This window comes from Hyperoodon ampullatus, assembly GCF_949752795.1.
Source record: "Hyperoodon ampullatus genome assembly, chromosome: 2".
In the NCBI taxonomy this organism is placed as follows: domain Eukaryota; kingdom Metazoa; phylum Chordata; class Mammalia; order Artiodactyla; family Ziphiidae; genus Hyperoodon; species Hyperoodon ampullatus.
The window spans coordinates 66,771,798-66,792,227 of NC_136915.1; the positions used below are offsets into that span (position 1 = coordinate 66,771,798).

The window sequence follows — 20,430 nt, forward strand, 5'->3', positions numbered from 1 at the left end:
GTATTATTTCCTGGAATACACATTCCCCCTTTTCCTTACCCCCTAAGAATTCCTTTTCCTTTTTGAGACTTAATTTAAGCATCACCTCTGGGAAGCTTTCTGACACTCTAAAGCTAAGATAGTTTCTTAAGCCCATTGTGTGTGACTTTAATACTTAGATATATAATTACAATATAATATTCATCTCCACTGCTACATTGTAAAAATCTTGAAGACAGGATGTCTTTCATCTCTGGCTTTTCCATCTCCTCCTTCATAACCTGGTAAATGGTAGATACTACTCAATAAATGTTTGGATGAATGAGTTCGTGTGAAATTTATTTAACTTGGTTGAAGATACCTAACATTGTAATTTTTGATATGGTTTATTGGTATCCTACATCTAGTTTTAAATTACATATTAAATGTTTTTACATTTGAGCAGTTTGATTCTGTAAGAACATTTTATTGTTAAGTATTTTAAAGTATTTAAAATACTGACTTAAAAAAATACCCTCCTGGTTCTAAATGTTCATAATTTAATAATTAACATATAATTATTTTCTCTTGTTTCCATATATTCAAGGCCTACTGTGTAACAGAACCTGGAGCAGGCTCTGATGTAGCTGCTATAAAGACCAAAGCAGAAAAAAAAGGAGATGAGTATATTATTAATGGTCAGAAGATGTGGATAACCAATGGAGGAAAAGCTAATTGGTATATTGTTTAAAACCTCTCTATATTGATTCTTAAATGCTTTATATTCAGAATCTCCCCCTCTCTCCTTCCTTTATTATTAAACCACCACAGTTAAGACAAGTTTTATTCATGGAACTGGAGGGTCCATAAAGGATTATAAATAGTTCAGTGATTTTCACAAACTATTCTTAAGTCCTGAACTATTTCTTCAAATTGTATCAGAAGTTTAATTTGTAAAATAAAATAAAACAAAAATACCTGCTCTGGTTGAATCTGATTAGGAAAGCTAGAGTTCCCTCTACTTGGCTTACTATCCTCACTCTCCCTAGCCCCTACCGGGACCTCCTTGGAACCATTCCCCCAAGACTCTGAGGAAAAAGGAAAGCCATTTGTATAGCACATTTCTCTGCTTCTGAGCAATAAGTTTAGAGAGGACAGACTTTTACTTTAATAAAATCTAAAAGGTCCAAATATATAGGTCCAAAAATAACGACATGAAGTTCAACAAAGGGTCATAAAATCCCTTGTATTAATATAAAATGTTGAAGGAAAACATATTTGATAGCATTATTTGTGGAAAAAAGATGAAGAAAGTTCTATAGGAATCAACAGTGTGATGTATCTGCCTTTAAGAAGCGAATGTAATTTTCTGCTGAAGTAATAGAAGTATAGCATCAAACAAGCAGGAAAAAAAATGGTAACAGTTCTGGGCAACACTTTTAAGACATGCATTGACAAAATGAAATAAATTCAGAAGCAAGTAAATGTCCTTCATTAGGGTGAGCACAGAAAACATGTCCTATGAAGAGTAAAGGAATTAGATTTGGTTGTGTAGGAAGAATTTTTAAAAATTTTAAATAATGTCTCGTACATGGAAGAGTAGGCTTGTATGTTTGCTTCAGAAAGTCAGTTTAGAATAAATGTGTGAAAGTGAGAAAAATGTAGAGTATAGCTCAACATAAAGGCAAGAATTTCAACAACAGTTCTATCTAGTGTGTGTTAAGTGGTCATGGGAAAAATGTATTTACTCATCACTACAAGTATATAAATAGAAACTTATAGAAGAAGGACCTTCTGGTGATTGGTATAATGAACTAAAAATGGGTTATCTTTCCTTGTCTGCAAAAATTCTGATTCACTATATATGTGTGCTCTTTGGTGCTATTTTTTGGCAAGAAAAGCATTACTCCTGAGAGTGAGTTTACTGTTTATTTTAAATATGTCAATCACTTTATAAGTGTCCAGTAATATGGGGTGCTATATCATTATCTTTAATTAAGTTATCATAATATCAGCAAGTAATAAAAAAGTGAAGAAACGATTAAAATGTAACAAGTTGAGGGAAATCCAACAATGCAAGTAGAAGCTTTCACAATTTTGAGAATTGATTAAGTACAGCGCATCATGTAGTAAGACAAATTTGGTAACATATGAAACTAGAAAACAATTTTTACTATTTTTAAAACTATTAAGTAAAACTGTAGAGTAGATGATAGTTTATTAGTTTTAAGCATAGAAAATAAATTAGTTGTTTAAGAAAAAAAAAAAAATTCTCCTATACCAGGCTATTTAGAACATGGGTTACCTGGATATTTGGATGTTTTGCCTTTTTTCCTCATGTTTTATTTTTAAATCTTCCTGGGAAGAATTCTTCTGGAGAGAAAACCCAGGAGATATTCATAATAATTCAGCTGTAACACAAACTCTGATTTTGCTGCATGAAGAGGACAGTAGTCAGAACATAGGGGTCACTGTCTCATTTCTTTTCACAGGCAGCCCCATTTACCCTCCTTTTCTAGATAACTTGTCCCTTAAATACTTAAACTAGTTTTGGGAAAGAAAAAGTGACAGTTCCAACACACACATACTTTATTTTATGTCATCTTGATACAAGGAATTTTTACTTGTCAATCAAACTACAAAAAAAAAAAAGCTAGATATCATATTAGTTAAGAAGTAAATGTGGGGTGAAATACTAGCTCTGCCATGTTGTAAGTATGTGACCTGGGTGAGCTTTTAAACCTCTCTGATTCTTCATTTCTTCATCTATAAAATGGGGGTAATAATAATTGGGATTGTTGGGAGGATTAACTGAGATGGGAGTCACCATATGTTATCTGCTGATACCATTATCTATCATCATGTATGTATATGTGTATTAGGTATTTTTTATTGGCTCGTTCTGATCTGGATCCTAAGGCTCCTGCTAGTAAAGCCTTTACTGGATTTATTGTGGAAGCAGACACCCCAGGAGTACAGATTGGAAGAAAGGTAAAGTGTGTATTTATCAGTGATTAAGGCCTCCAATATTATTTTAACTATAAATTTCAAAATTACTAATTTCAGTTTCCTTTATTGAAAACATTTTGGTTGTATTAAGTTGCAATAAAAATAAATCTGTTTTTGATATTATTGGGTGAAATAGTCCTTGCTAAAGATTTTTAAGTTGAGAATAGTCATGTCAAGTAATTATTTGAAAGAGTAGCCATTCTTGGTGCCAGTCTATGGAGAATGCCAATAACAGCTGTGAGGGATAATGAAGCAGAAATCAAACTATCATTTGTATGGCCTGCCCAGTAATAGAGTTTTAGATATTTCAAAACACTTCCCCATTCTTTTTCTTTGCTCACAGCAACATTTCATGTAGGATAAGTGGCATTATGCCCATTTTATGGATTAAAACAATGTGACATAAGTTGATTACCCAAGTTCATACAACACTAAGAGAAAAATCTGTTCCTGAGAAAGTGTAGAAATGGCAAAGAGCCTTGAATGTGGGAAGGCAAGAAAAATTTTATTTGAACAAGAAAAGGTAATTTAACATATTTGAAAAGGATAGTAATATGGGGAACTTCCCTGGTGGCGCAGTGCTTAAGAATCCGCCTGCCAATGCAGGAGACACGGGTTCGATCTCTGGTCCGGGAAGATCCCATGTGCCATGGAGCAGCTAAGCCCGTGTACCACAACTACTGAGCCTGCGCTCTAGAGCCCACGTGCTGGAACTACTGAGCCCACATGCTCTAGGGCCCACGTGCCGCAACTACTGAACCCATGTGCTGCACCTACTGAAGCCGGTGTGCCTAGAGCCCGTGCTGTGCAACAAGAGAAGCCACTGCAATGAGAAGCCTATGCACCGCAACGAAGAGTAGCCCCTGCTTGCTACAACTAGAGAAAGTCTGCATGCAGCAATGAAGACCCAACACAGCCAAAAATAAAAATAATATATTAAAAAAAAAGAAACAAAAGCACAGTAATCTGAATGCTTGGATATAATTTAGCAGTAGCATTTAAAGTAGATTAAAGAGAAAAGAGTTTAAAATTTAGTAAATCAAAGAAGGAAAGAAATGAAGTCATTAAAGTAGTCCTAGTGAGAGCTAAGGAAGCATGATTTAAGATTATAACTCTGAGAAAAGGAAGAGGAGATGCAGTTTTACAAATGTAAAACTCTTTTTTTTAAAGTGAATTTGTAAAAAAGAAAACCTATTAAAACCTATTAATGACTAAATGATGTCTATATCTAAGGATTATGGAAGTTAATTAAGAGTTACATGAATTTTCTTCCAAATGGGTAAAGGTTCAGATTATCTTGTCAGATATTAGACTAAGGGTGGCATAACCTGAACTGGAAAGGCTACTTTGAGTTGACTAAGTTATGCAAACTTCTAAACCAATCATATGTATTTGTATGTTTTATTAAAAGCCATGAGAATCTCTCTTTTGTACCAAAGCCTCTTCAAAATGGAAGCATGTTGCTAATGTATGTAAGAGGGGTACTTTCCCTTTTAGGCCGTAGAATGTTAAAAGTGGAAGATACCCTACACATTTTTTATGGTCTGTTTGCTGAACACTGAAACTGAAATCCAAGTGAAATGATTTACTCAAGGTTACATACTTAAGAGGCAGAGTTGAGATCAGTGCTAACGTGTCCTAGAAACTTGCCTAGTGCAGTTTCCTACACTGTATTATTCTATACTTTCTTTTAAGATAGATATTAAAGGTAGACTGCACTTCACAAATAAAACTATAATGAGATTATTGTATATAACAAAATAGAAGTACTAAGAATGGTTGTGCTTCTTCCAAGCAATTGGTTTGTTTTTATTTATGTTTTATTCATTTTTCCTTTTTAGGGATGGTTGCTAGAAAACTCAGGGCCAAATTTATGGCTGTCTCTAGAAAACGTAAAGGTCCTGACAGATTATATTTTATTACCTAGTAAATCGACTTCTGATTTTATCTTGCTATGTCTAGTCTCACTTTCCTTTTTCCCATATTCTAACTTTAAAAAAAATCTCTAATTCAATAAATATTTATTATTGAGTTCATACTGTATGCTAGGCATTATTCAAGGTATTGAGGATACTGTATGGATCAAAACAGAAAAAATTAGATCCTGCCCTTGAGGATCTAATTTTCTAGTGAGAGAGATAGATAGTTATATTGTATATATTTAAATCTCCTTAAGTCTTTTTTGAAATTATCAGAATTTTACAAATTTGTGAAATCTGATGTTTTTCAAAATGTTTTGTGTTTTAGAAATTATATGACTTGAGATGAGTCCAGGAAGCATTTTGGTTTTAAATGTTCTGGTGTTTGGGATGAGTCTGGGAAACAGGATAGAGTAAAACTGTTTTCGTAAACAGTGTTTTCTCATTATGTCTGAGTGAGGGTCTAAAGGTACTAGAGTTTATCAACTTATAAAGACAAAGAGATGTTGGGTTTTTTCTCAGTCAAACTATATGTTAGTGTCACTATTTTTCAAGCCTGGAAGCAGATTATTAGTATTAAATCAAGTAAATTAAAGAATTTGTTTACAGGTCTATGTTCCCATTGCCCCTGCTTCTCACGCTGCTTATTAAAAATGAGATTAAATTGTTAAGATGGGTCATGATATCTGCAACTTCCTCTCAAATAATTCAGCAAATAATGCTAATTGTTATACACACCCACAAAACACAGAAATAAAGGAAATGTGCCAAAATTGGCAACTCTAGGTAAAGATGAGGTATTCATTTTACTACTCTTGCAGTTCTTCTGTTGGTTTGAAAATTTTTTTTAATGAAATGTTGAGGGGATATAGCTACCTTGGCAACTTCTTTTTTCATATATATATTTTATTGAAGTGTAGTTGATTTATAATGTGTTAATTTCTGCTGTACAGAAAGGTGATTCAGTTATACATATATATATTCTTTTTCATATTCTTTTCCATTATGTTTTATCACAGGATATTGAATATAGTTCCCTGTGCTATACAGTAGGACCTTGTTGTTTATCCATCATATATATATATATATGTATGTATATATATGAGTTTGTATCTACTAATCCCAAACTCCCAATCCTTCCCTCCCACACCTCCACCCCCTCCTTGGCAACCACAGGTATGTTCTCTATGTCTGTGAATCTGTTTCTGTTTCATAGATATGTTCATTTGTCATATATTTCAGATTCCACATATAGGTGATATCATATTGTATTTGCCTTTCTGTTTCTGACTTACTTCACTTAGTATGATAATCTCTAGGTCCATCCATGTTACTGAAAATGGCATTATTTCATTCTTTTTATGGCTGAGTAATATTCCATTGTGTGTGTGTGTTTTATATATATATATATATAATACATATATATATATTAATACACACACACACACATCTTTATCCGTTCATCTGTCAATGGACATTTAGGTTGTTTCCATGTCTTGGCTATTGTGAATAGTGCTGCTATTAACATAGGGGTGCATGTATCTTTTCGAATTATAGTTTTGTCTGGGTATATACCCAGGAGTGGAATTGCTGGATCATATGGTAACTCTATTTTTTGTTTTTTGAGGAACCTCCATACTGTTTTCTATAGTGGCTGCAACAATTTACATTCCCACCAACATCTTGCCTTTGATTCACTGGCCTGTCTTGTGGTGAGCAGAGTGAGCTTGGACTCAGTAACAACTGTAGTCCAATAAAGTTATCTTTACAAAACAGGCATTGCAGGCCATAGTTTGTCCACCTCTGTTTCAGACAATTGCAGAAAAGTCATAAAACAGTGGTTAAAGCAAGAATACATGCTAGCTCAAAAAATGTTCCTTAATATATCTTGTTTTCCTTATTAGGAATTAAATATGGGCCAGCGATGTTCAGATACAAGAGGAATTGTCTTTGAAGATGTGAGAGTACCTAAGGAAAATGTTTTAATTGGTGAGGGAGCTGGTTTCAAAATTGCAATGGGAGCTTTTGATAAAACCAGACCTCTAGTAAGTAATGTGACTTAATAACCTTTATAGGATTTTTCATTTATTACATTGAGTAGTTTTATTTTAACACTGTATTCTTGGTCTGTATTTCTTTTTTAATATCTGCTTCTTTTATAAGGATGGAGGGATATTGTTTTTTGTTTGTTTTAGAATTCTTCAACACTCTTGCTGTTACAGAAGTTATTTTAGTAAATACAGAATTACTATAGCTGTTCGATTTACAAAGAAGCATTTCACACTTAATCATTCCTGCTGATGTGTACTCATTCCTCTTCCCTCACTCATTAGGAGTATTTCCCCCGAGAAGCTTTCCCTTGTTAAACAGAAAGAATGACTTGTCTCTAGGCTATGATCCTGTGCCTTACAAATGCCTTCCATTAACCTTTAATTCATAAATAATATAAATTTAAATGCTTGTTATCTCCCCCACCCTTTATTGCCTTAAGGTATAGGTCAGCTTCTCTTTGTGTAATCCTTAACTTAGATTTTAGGCAAATAGCCATTATACATGTGTTTTAAAGACAACATGAACTTTTGCTTTGTAAAATGTTAAAATACTAGGTAGCAGCTGGTGCTGTGGGACTAGCACAAAGAGCTTTGGATGAAGCTACCAAGTATGCCCTGGAGAGGAAAACTTTTGGAAAGCTGCTTGTAGAGGTAATTTTAATACTGTACTTGCTTTGTTCAAATGTAAAGACATTCATTTTCATCTAAATATTTGAAAATTATCTTTTAAGTACAAAATAATTTATTTGTGCTTTGGTAGTAAGAAGATAATGTGAACTGTCAGGGTGAGTTTTAGTTTATTTATTTGTTTATTTATTTTAAATATTTATTTATTTATTTATTTGGCTGCGCAGGGTCTTCATTCTGGCAGGCGGGCTCCTTAGTCGCGGCAGGTGGGCTCCTTAGTTGTGGCATGCGAACTCTTAGTTGTGGTGTGCATGTGGGATCCAGTTCCCAGACCAGGGATTCAACCCAGGCCCCCTGTATTGGGAGCATGGAGTATTAACCACTGTGCCACCAGGGAAGTCCCCAGGGTGGGTTTTAAGAATAGATTTTCTTTAGACTCTGCTACTAACTATTGTCCACTTTGGGGATTCTGTTAATTAAGAAGAAAAAGAACAGCTAATATTTGAGTGCCTTTGGTGTACCTGACACTGTGCTACACATTTAAAATATATTATGTATTTCCTCCATTACACTCTTGTTTTGGTAGTACTATAATTTCCATTAAAGATCAGGAGACTGCAACTCAGAGAGAATAAATAATTTGTCCAAGGATACACAATTTAGAAGTCATCGGTCCAGGATTCGATTTCATGCTCTTAATTCATGTTACTTCTCATGTCTTCTTGAGTATCAAGTAATTTTAGTACTATTTATTATTTTTCTATTTTTTTTTTTTTTTGGCTGCACCACACGGCCTACAGGATCTTAGTTCCCCAACCAGGGATTGAACTTGGGCCCTTGGGGCAGTGAAAGCTCAGAGTCCTAACCACTGGACCGTCAGGGAATTCCCAGGAAATTTTTAATCTTATTTTTTCAAATGTTGATGTTCCCCCATTGTCTATATTCTCTCCTATAACTCCTGTTAACTATAGGTTGTACAGTGAACACTCCCTGTTTCTACCTCTGTGTGTCACTGGTTCTCAAACTATCTGTGGTGAAAGATTGTTTTTAATTTCCAATCAATTGTGAACCATTATTCTTGTAAAATATAAGAATGTCACAATAATATCAAATTGTTGCAAATGCTTACTCTCACTTTCTGTATCATGAACTAGTCCAGTAACAATTTGTGGACTGGCGGTTATCCACAGATCAAACTTGGATTAGTACTGCTCTGTATCTCTTAACCTCAATTTTGTAATTTATCTTTGCTGTATTCTAGATAATTTTCTCAGATTTGCTTTTCAGTTTTTCTTACCCTGTGTCTAATCTGCTACTTAATCCATTTAATGACTTTTTTCATTTCTAGAATTTATATTTGGTTCTTTTTCATCTCCACCCTTTCTTTTATGGTAGCCTGGTTTTTTTTTTGTTTTTTTTTTTAATTAGTTTCTGCTTTATAACAAAGTGAATCAGTCATACATATACATCTGTTCCCACATCCCTTCCCTCATGCATCTCCCTCCCTCGCACCCTCCCCATCCCACCCCTCCAGGCAGTCACAAAGCACCCAGCTGATCTCCCTGTGCTCTGCGGCTGCTTCCCACTATCTATCTACCTTACGTTTGGTAGTGTATATATGTCCATGCCTCTCTTTTGCTTTGTCACAGCTTACCCTTCCCCCTCCCCATATCCTCAAGTCCATTCTCAAGTAGGTCTGTGTCTTTATTCCTGTCTTAAGCCTGTGTTCTTCATGACATTTTTTTTTCTTAAATTCCATATATATGTGTCAGCATACAGTATTTGTCTTTCTCTTTCTGACTTACTTCACTCTGTATGACAGACTCTAGGTCCATCCACCTCATTACAAATAGCTCAATTTCATTTCTTTTTATGGCTGAGTAATATTCCATTGTATATATGTGCCACATCTTCTTTACCCATTCATCCGATGATGGACACTTAGGTTGTTTCCATCTCTGGGCTATTGTAAATAGGGCTGCTATGAACATTTTGGTACATGTCTCTTTTTGAATTATGGTTTTCTCAGGGTATATGCCCAGTAGTGGGATTGCTGGGTCATATGGTAGTCCTATTTGTAGTTTTTTAAGGAACCTCCATACCGTTCTCCATAGTGGCTGTACCAATTCACATTCCCACCAGTAGTGCAAGAGTGTTCCCTTTTTTCCACACCCTCTCCAGCATTTATTGTTTCTAGATTTTTTGATGATGGCCATTCTGACTGGTGTGAGATGATATCTCATTGTAGTTTTGATTTGCATTTCTCTAATGAGTAAAGATGTTGAGCATCCTTTCATGTGTTTGTTGGCAGTCTGTATATCTTCTGTGGAGAAATGTCTATTTAGGTCTTCTGCCCATTTTTGGATTGGGTTGTTTTTTTGTTATTGAGCTGCATGAGCTGCTTATAAATGTTGGAGATTAATCCTTTGTCAGTTGCTTCATTTGCAAATATTTTCTCCCATTCTGAGGGTTGTCTTTTGGTCTTGTTTATGGTTTTTTTTTAACATAGCTTCTCATTCTCCTTTTATCTCCTTAGTTATAAAATACTTAAGTTATAGTCACTTTCTGATTTTTTTTCTGTTATCTCAAGTTATTAGGGTGATTATTTTTTTGGTCTGTTGCATGTGTTCTCTCTGTCATGACAAGTTATTTCCTCTCTTAATTTTTGCTTGTAAGTTTATCTGCAGCAGGTATTATTTTCCTTCAGTGCATTGTGGAAACATCCAGGGGAATTGGTTTTTGTACTTTTATCAGGTAGTCCAGAGGTTTCAGCATTCTAAGAGCTGTTTTTAAATCAAGTATTTCTTTGTGTTTGTCAACAAAAAGAGACTCTACATTAGCTCATTTATGTTACCAGAACTATATGTATACAGATTAGTGGAATGTATATTTATTACTAAATATTGGTTTAGTTTAATTGTAAACAGATAACATACTTTCCAGGTCCTCCCCACCAAGTATCTGATGATAACTCTTCTGGCTATTTTCAACTCAATATGGAATCTTTTATGTTCCGCCTCTTACAGACTCTGAAGTTGATATTTTTTCCTCATGGCTCTTACTGTTAAGTGTAGAAAAGTCTTTGTTTTAGCTTACTACTTTTCTAGGCTAAACAAAAGTAACACTAAAGGGCTGATTTATATATAGCTTTGGTCTGTTATTTCCATAAAGAAAGAATAGATTTTTTTTGGTTCTGTTTCAAGAGACACTATGGAGTGTAGTACTCTAATCACAGCTCTCCTATTCACTACCATGTTTATTATTGTTGTTATTATCACTTCTTTCTTTAAGAGAACACTATGTCACTATTTATCCTCACAGTGCTTAACTTGATGTGGCTAAAGAAAGCTGCCAAAAACAGAGAATGGTACTTTTTTTAACCAATGAGTACAACTAGAAACATTGATAACAAATTACGGGATGGTAGAATCTCTTAATGGCAATAACTGCCTACTCCTTTGTCTAGTCAAAACCCTCCATCCAGGTGAAGTTGGAGTGGTTTGGGATGATATGAAAAAATCTGTTGAGAATAACTTCCGTTTGTATTGATTATTATTGCTAGTTAACAGTAACTTTTCTTGAGGGGAAAATGGATGAGGGGAAATGTTATTTGGGACTTAAGACTGAAATAAGATATACTTAGAAAGAAATATACTTATATCTCCTTGTTACTTAACCATTTTATGCTCAAAATTCTTTCATATCTTCTCATCACACTCAGATTAAAATCCAGAGTCCTTAAAATGGTCATCTGTCAGCCACAGTGACCTTTTGTTGTTGTTTTTAACTATACTCTTCCCCCTAGATATCCACTTGCTCATTCATTTCACTAAAGAATGTACCCTTGATTACCCTGTGTAAAATAACACCTCCAACATTCTATATAGTATTCCCACTTTTTTTCTTTGTCTTAGCACTGCCCAACATTATACCATGTATGTGTTTGTTTATTGTCTTTCTTTACTCCCTCACTAGAATGTAATATCCATAAAAGTAGTAAATTTCTGTTTTGGAAACTTCTAGCACTTACAATATGTTTTGCAGTGAGCTTCTCAACAAATAGTAGTAATTGAACTACTACTATATTAAAATATTAATAAATAGCTGCTTTCTTTGTTCTAGGCACTATCCTAAGTGCTCTACATGTATTAGTTCATTTAACCCACAAAATACTATAGAGTAAGTACTGGTAGTCTTATTTATTGTATGTAAGAACATCAGTAAATGATGAAATCAAGATTTGAACCCAGGGAGGACCTTCAAGATGGTGGAGAAGTGAGACGTGAAGATTGCCTTCCTCCCCACATGTACATCAGAAATACATCTACATGTGGAACAACTCCTGCAGAACACCTCCTGAATTCTTGCAGAAGACCTCAGACTTTCCAAAAGGCAAGAAACTCTCCACATACCTGGGTGGGGCAAAAGAAAAAAGAAAAAACGGAGACAAAAGAATAGGGATGGGACCTGCACCTCTGGGAGGGAGCTGTGAAGGAGGAAAGGTTTCCATACACTAGGAAGCCTCTTCACTGGTGGAGACGGGAGTGGCGGGGTGGGGGGGAAGCTTCGGAGCCATGGAGGAGAGCGCAGCAACAGGGGTGCAGAGGACAAAGCAGGGAGATTCCCGCACAGAGGATCGGTGCTGACCAGCACCCACGAGCCAGAGAGGCTTGTCTTCTCACCCGCTGGGGCAGGCGGGGGCTGGGAGCTGAGGCTCGGGCTTCAGTCGGATCCCAGGGAGAGGACTGGGGTCGGCTGCATGAACACAGCCTGAAGGGGGCTAGTGCACCACAGCTAGCCAGGAGGGAGTCCGGGCAAAAGTCTGGACCTGCCTAAGAAGCAAGAGACCATTGTTGCGGGTTGCACGAGGAGAGGGGATTCATTCAGAGCACTGCTTAAATGAGCTACAGAGATGGGCATGAGCCACGGCTATTAGCGCAGACACCAAGACGGGCATGAAACGCTAAGACTGCTGCTGCAGCCACCAAGAAGCCTATGTGCAAGCACAGGTCAGTATTCACACCTCCCCTCCTGGGAGCCTGTGCAGCCCGCCACTGCCAGGGTCCCGTGATCCAGGGACAACTTCCCCAGGAGAACACATGGCATGCCTCACGCTGTTGCAATGTCATGCTGGCTTCTGTCAATGCAGGCTCGCCCCTCATTCTGTACCCCTCCCCCCCGGCCTGAGTGAGCCAGAGCCCCCTAATCAGCTGCTACTCTAACCTCCTCCTTTCTGAGCGAAGAACAGATGAGCTCAGGTGACCTACATGCGGAGGTGGGACCAAATACAAAGCTGAACCCCAGGAGCTGTGTGAACAAAGAAGAGAAAGGGAAATCTCTTCCAGTAGCCTCTGGAGCAGCAGATTAAATCTCCACAATCAACTTGATGTACCCTGCATCTGTGGAATACCTGAATAGACAACGAATCATCCCAAAATTGAGGCGGTAGACTTTGGGAGCAACGCTATATATTTTTTTACTTTTTCTCTTTTTGTGAGTGTGCATGTGTATGCTTCTTTGTGTGATTTTGTCTGTATAGCTTTGCTTTTACCATTTGTCCTAGGGTTCTGTCTGTCTGGTTTTTTGTTTTTTTTTTTAAAGTATAGTTTTTAGCACCTGTTATCATTAGTGGATTTGTTTTTTGGTTTGGTTGCTCTCGTTTCTTTTTTTCTTTTTTTCTTTTTTTTTTTTGTGGTACGTGGGCCTCTCACTGTTGTGGCCTCTCCCGTTGCGGAGCACAGGCTCCGGACGCGCAGGCTCAGCGGCCATGGCTCACGGGCCCAGCCGCTCCGCGGCATGTGGGATCTTCCCGGACTGGGGCACGAACCCGCGTTCTCTGTATCGGCAGGCAGACTCCCAACCACTGCGCCACCAGGGAAGCCCTCACTTTTTAATTTTAAATAATTTTTTATTTTAATAACTTTATTTTATTCTTTTCTTTCTTTCTTTCTTTCTTTCCCCCTTTTATTCTGAGCCGTGTGGCTGACAGGGTCTTGGTGCTCTGGCTGGGTGTCAGAACTGTGCCTCTGAGGTGGGAGAGCCGAGTTCAGGATATTGGTTCACCAGAGATCTCTCGGCTCCACGTAATGTTAAATGGTGAAAGCTCTCCCAGAGATCTCCATCTCAACGCTACAACCCAGCTCCACTCAACAACCAGCAAGCTGCAGTGCTGGACACCCTATGCCAAACAACTAGCAAGACAGGAACACAACCCCACCCATTAGCAGAGATGCTGCCTAAAATCATAATAAAGTCACAGACACCCCAAAACACACACTGGACACTGTCCTGCCCACCAGAAAGACAAGATCCAGCCTCATCGTCCAGAACACAGGCACCAGTCTCCTCCACAAGGAAGCCTACACAACCTACTGAACCAGACTTAGCCACTGGGGGGAGACACCACAAACAACAGGAACTACAAACCTGCAGCCTGCGAAAAGGAGACCCCAAACAGAGTAAGTTAAGCAAAATGAGAAGACAGAGAAACACACAGCAGATGAAGGAGCAAGGTAAAAACCCACCAGACCTAACAAATGAGGAAATAGGCAGTCTACCTGAAAAAGAATTCAGAGTAATAATAGTAAAGATGATCCAAAATCTTGGAAATAGAATGGAGAAAATACAAGAAACGTTTAACAAGGACTTAGAAGAACTAAAGAGCAAACAAACAATGATGAACAACACAATAAATGAAATTAAAAGTTCTCTAGAAGGAATCAAGAGCAGAATAATTGAGGCAGAAGAACGGATAAGTGACCTGGAAGATAAAATAGTGGAAATAACTACTGCAGAGCAGAATAAAGAAAAAAGAATGAAAAGAATTGAGGAGCATCTTAGAGACATCTGGGACAACATTAAATGCACCAACATTTGAATTATAGGGGTCCCAGAAAAAGAAGAGAAAAAGAACAGGACTGAGAAAATATTTCAAGAGATTATACTTGAAAACTTCCCGAATATGGGAAAGGAAAGATAATCAAGTTCAGGAAACATAGAGAGTCCCATACAGGAAAATCCAAGGAGAAACACACCAAGACACATATTAATCAAACTATCAAAAATCAAATACAAAGAAAAAATATTAAAAGCCACAAGGGAAAAGCAACAAATAAAATACAAGGGAATCCCCATAAGGTTAACAGCTGATCTTTCAGCAGAAACTCTGCAAGCCAGAAAGGAGTGGCAGGACATATTTAAAGTGATGAAAGGGAAAAACCTACAACCAAGATTACTCTACCCAGAAAGGATCTCATTCAGATTTGATGGAGAAATTAAAAACTTTATAGATAAGCAAGAGCTAAGAGAATTCAGCACCACCAAACAAGCTTTACAACAAATACTAAAGGAACTTCTCTAGGCAGGAAACACAAGAGAAGGAAAAGACCTACACTAACAAACCCAAAACAATTAAGAAAATGGTAATAAGAACATACATAGCAATAATTACCTTAAATGTAAATGGATTAAATGCTCCAACCAAAAGACACAGACTGGCTGAATGGATACAAAAACAAGACCCATATATATGCTGTGTACAAGAGACCCAATTCAGACCTAGGGATACATATGGACTGAAAGTGAGGGGATGGAAAAAAGATATTCCATGCAAATGGAAATCAAAAGAAAGCTGGAGTAGCAATTCTCATATCAGACCAAATAGACTTTAAAATAAAGACTATTACAAGAGACAAAGAAAGACACTACATAATGATCAAGGAATCGATCCAAGAAGAAGATATAACAATTGAAAATATTTATGTACCCAACATAGAAGCATCTCAATACATAAGGCAAATGCTAACAGCCATAAAAGGGGAAATTGACAGTAACACAATAATAGTAAGGGACTTGAACACGCCACTTTAACCAATGGACAGATCATCCAAAATGAAAATAAATAAGGAAACACAAGCTTTAAATGATACATTTAACAAGATGGACTTAACTGATATTTATAAGACATTCCATCCAAAAACAACAGAATACACTTTCTTCTCACGTGCTCATGGAACATTCTCCAGGATAGATCATATCCTGGGTCACAAATCAAGCCTTGGTAAATTTAACAAAATTGAAATCATATCAGGTATCTTTTCCTACCACAACGCTATGAGACTAGATATCAATCATGGGAAAAAATCTGTAAAAAATACAAATACATGGAGGCTAAACAATACACTAATTAATAACCAAGAGATAAGTGAAGAAATCAAATAAGAAATCAAAAAATACCTAGAGACAGATGACAATAAAACACGACTACCCAAAACCTATGGGAAGCAGCAAAAGCAGTTCTAAGAGGGAAGTTTATAGCAATACACTCCAACCTCAAGAAACAAGAAACATCGCAAATAAACAACCTAACCTTACACCTAAAGCAATTAGAGAAAGAAGAATAAAAAAACCCCTAAGTTTGTAGAAGGAAAGAACTCATAAAGATCAGATCAGAAATAAATGAAAAATAAATGAAGGAAACAGTAGCAAAGATCAGTAAAACTAAAAGCTGGTTCTTGGAGAAGATAAACAAAATTGATAAGCCATTAGCTAGAATCAACAAGAAAAAAAAGGGGAAGACTCAAATCAATAGAATTAGAAATGAAAAAGGAGAAGTAACTACTGACACTGCAGAAATACAAAGGATCATGAGAGATTACTACAGCTATATGCCAATAAAATGGACAACCTGGAAGAAATGGACAAATTCTTAGAAAAGCACAACCTTCTGAGCCTGACCAGGAAGAAATAGGAAATATGAACAGACCAATCACAAGCAGTAAAATTGAAACGGTGATTAAAAACCTTCCAACAACCAAAGCCCAGGACCAGATGGATTCACAGGCGAATTCTGTCAAACATTTAGAGAAGAGCTAACACCTATCCTTCTCAAACTCTTCCAAAATATAGCAGAGGGAGGAACACTCCCAAACCCATTCTACGAGACCACCATCATCCTGATACCAAAACCAGACAAAGATGTCACAAAGAAAGAAAACTACAGGCCAATATCACTGATGAACATACGTGCAAAAATCCTCAACAAAATACTAGCAAACAGAATCCAACAGCAAACTAAAAGGATCATACACCATGATCAAGTGGGGTTTAACCCAGGAATGCAAGGATTCTTCAATATATGCAAATCAATCAATGTGATACACCATATTAACAAATTGAAGGAGAAAAAGTATATGATCATCTCAATAGATGCAGAAAAAGCTTTTGACAAAATTCAACACCCATTTATGTTAAAAACCCTCCAGAAAGTAGGCATAGAGGGAAATTACCTCGACATAACAAAGGCCATATATGACAAACCCACAGCCAACATTGTTCTCAATGGTAAAAAACAAACAATTTCCACTAAGATCAGGAAGAAGACAAGGTTGCTCACTCTCACCACTATTATTCAATATAGTATTGGAAGTTATATCCACACCAGTCAGAGAAGAAAAGGAAATAAAAGGAATCCAAATTGGAAAAGAAGAAGTAAAGCTGTCACTGTTTGCAGATGACATGATACTATACATAGAGAATAGTAAAGATGCTACCAGAAAACTACTAGAGCTAATCAGTGAATTTGGTAAAGTAGCGGGATACAAATTAATGCACAGAAATCTCTTGTATTCTTATACACTAATGATGCAAAATGTGAAAGAGAAATTAAGGAAACACTCCCATTTACCATTGCAACAAAAAGAATAAAATACCCAGGAATAAACCTACCTAAGGAGACAAAAGACCTGTATGCAGAAAATTATAAGACACTGATGAAAGAAATTAAAGATGATACAAACATATGGAGAGATATACTATGTTCTTGGATTGGAAGAATCAACATTGTGAAAATGACTCTACTACGCAAAGCAATCTACAGATTCAGTTCAATCCCTAACAAAGTACCAGTGGCATTTTTTACAGAACTAGAACAAAACATCTTAAAATTTGTATGGAGACACAAAAGACCCCGAATGGCCAAAGCAATCTCGAGAAAGAAAAACGAAGCTGGACGAATCAGGCTCCCTGACTTCAGACTATACTACAAAGCTACAGTAATCAAGACACTGTGATACTGGCACAAAAATGGAAATATAGATCAGTGGAACAGGATAGAATGCCCAGAGGTAAACCCACGCACATATGGTCATGTTATCTTTGATAAAGGAGGCAAGAATATACAGTGGAGAAAAGATAGCCGTTTGAATACGTGGTGCTGGGTGAACTGTACAGCTACATGTAAAAGAATGAAATTAGAACACTGCCTAACACCGTACACAACAATAAACTCAAAATGTGTTAAAGACCTAAATGTAAAGCCAGACACTATAAAACCCTTAGCGGAAAACACAGGCAGAACACTCTATGACATAAATCACAGCAAGATCCCTTTTTACCCACCTCCTAGAGAAATGGAAATAAAAAGAAAAATAAGCAAATGGGACCTAATGGAACTTAAATGCGTTTGCACAGCAAAGGAAACCATAAAAAAGATGAAAAGACAACCCTCAGAATGGGAGAAAATATTTGCAATCGATGCAACTGACAAAGGATCAATCACCAAAATATACAAGCAGCTCATTCAGCTCAATATCAAAAAAGTAAATAACCCAATCCATAAATGGACAGAAGATCTAAATAGATATTTCTCCAAAAAAAATATACAGATTGCCAACAAGCACCTGAAAGGATGCTCAACATCACTAATCATTAGAGAAATGCAAATCAAAACTACAATGAGGTGTCACCTCACACCAGTCAGAATGGCCCTCATCAAAAAATCTACAGACAGTAAATGCTGGAGAGCGTTTGGTGAAAAGGGAACACTCTTGCACTGTTGGTGGGAATGTAAATTGATACAGCCACTATGGAGAGCAGTATGGAGGTTCCTTAAAAAACTACAAATAGAACTACCATACAACCCAGCAATGCCACTACTGGGCATATACACTGAGAGAACCATAATTCAAAAGGAGTCATGTACCACAATGTTCATTGCAGCTTTATGTACAATAGGCAGGACATGGAAGCAACCTAAATGTCCATCGACAGATGAATGGATAAAGAAGATGTGGCGCATATATACAGTGGAATATTACTCATCCCTAAGAAGAAATGAACTTGAGTTATTCGTGGTGAGGTGGATGGACCTAGAGTCTGTCATGCAGAGTGAAGTAAATCAGAAAGAGAAAAACAAATACCGTATGCTAACACATATATATGGAATATATAAAAATAATGGTTTTGAAGAACCTAGAGGCAGGACAGGAATAAAGACGCAGGTGTAGAGAATGGACTTGAGGACACGGGATGGGGGGAAGGGTGAGCTGGGAGGAAGTGAGAGAGTGGCATCACTAATATATACTACCAAATGTAAAATTGATAGCTAGTGGGAAGCAGCTGCATAGCACAGGGAGATCAGCTTGTTGCTTTTTGACCACCTAGGGGGTGGGGGGGAGGGAGATGCAAGAGGGAGGAGATATGGGGACATATGTATGTGTATAACTGGCACACTTTGTTATAAAGCAGAAACTAACACACCATTGTGAAGCAATTATATTCCAATAACAATATTTAAAAAAAGAAAAAAAGATTTGAACCCAAGTAGTCACTTATTAAAGAGTCTGTCCTCTTTGCACACTCTACATGTGCTATTTCCAGAGATATAAAAGAAGTTTGATATAGCCTCTGCCTTCAGGAGCCATTGACTTTGGAGATAAGATACATATCAGAAAAGAAATATTAAGAAATAATATAGAGCAATATAACATTAAGTCCCCAAATGAGATCTACATACAGGGTTACAGAACCAAAAGGAGAGAGACTGTCTTGGGCTAGACGCGTTACAGGGATTCTGAGCTGGATTTAGAAAAGAGTTTCTCAAAGCATGGGGTGAAATGGAACTGAATGAGACTCTTTGGGAGTATTAATTAAAAACATAAACTGGGTACCACCCTAGATTTTTAAATCAAAATCTTTCAAGAGAAGCATGGGCATGTTATACCAGGTTGCTGAGGCTGTAGTGAAATAAGTGATTCTGCCTAATGCCAATGGGAATATAAATTGGTGTAACTTTTATGAACCACATTTTGGCAATATATATCTAAAGTACCTACCTTTAGGCCCACATTGCAATGGTTATCCTACAGCTATATTTCATATAATATTTATCTTTCAGATATACTCCCATTATGTGCAACATGACATATTTATAGGTTGTTTATTTCAGCATTGTGTGGAAACAGCCTAATACTATAAACAGCCAAGATTTTGATCATCAATACAGTGGAATACCCTGCAGTTCTAAAAAAGAATAAGGAAGTTCTCTATGTATTGATATATAGAGTGCTTAGATTTATTGATAAGTAAGAAAAGCAAAATGAAAACCCATCAAAATGGTAGGCTACCATATGTATAAAAAAGGGAGAGACAATGGGGGGGGCGGGAAAAAAATGAGGGATAGACAATAGATGTATTTGCTTACGTGTGTATATAATATCTCTGAGAAAATGAAAAACAAACTGTTAACCTGATTACCTCCAGGAGGGGGAATTAAATGGGGTGGGGAAGGGCAGGGATGATACAAGTAGGAAGAAAATTTGAACTTTCAACTGGTGGTTGTATTACCTATTCAAAAATGAAACCAAAAACAAAAAACTGAAAGAATCATTGACTTAGAAGAATGGACACAATTCAGGCAGATAGTAATAAGGGAAGATATTACTTTCCTTATCCTACATAGGAATTATTCACATTGGTTAATAATGCCTCCTCTAAGACTTAATTACCACACCGGTCTCAAGCAACTTGTCATGTTCTAAAGTACTAAACAGAGTAAATATATGAAATTGAACACCTCAGTTTTTTGT

General features: G+C 36.7%; 1 protein-coding gene across 1 annotated transcript in view; it reads left to right on the top strand.

Moving 5' to 3' along the window:
* ACADM (acyl-CoA dehydrogenase medium chain) overlaps positions 1–20,430 on the top strand; it is a gene marked incomplete at its 5' end in the record, with an annotated part of 49,252 nt that overhangs the window by 22,771 nt on the left and 6,051 nt on the right. Inside the window, 4 exon segments of the mRNA XM_079727699.1 lie at positions 566–696; positions 2,841–2,949; positions 6,791–6,931; positions 7,493–7,588. Coding sequence (XP_079583825.1) covers positions 566–696; positions 2,841–2,949; positions 6,791–6,931; positions 7,493–7,588 — 477 coding nt within the window.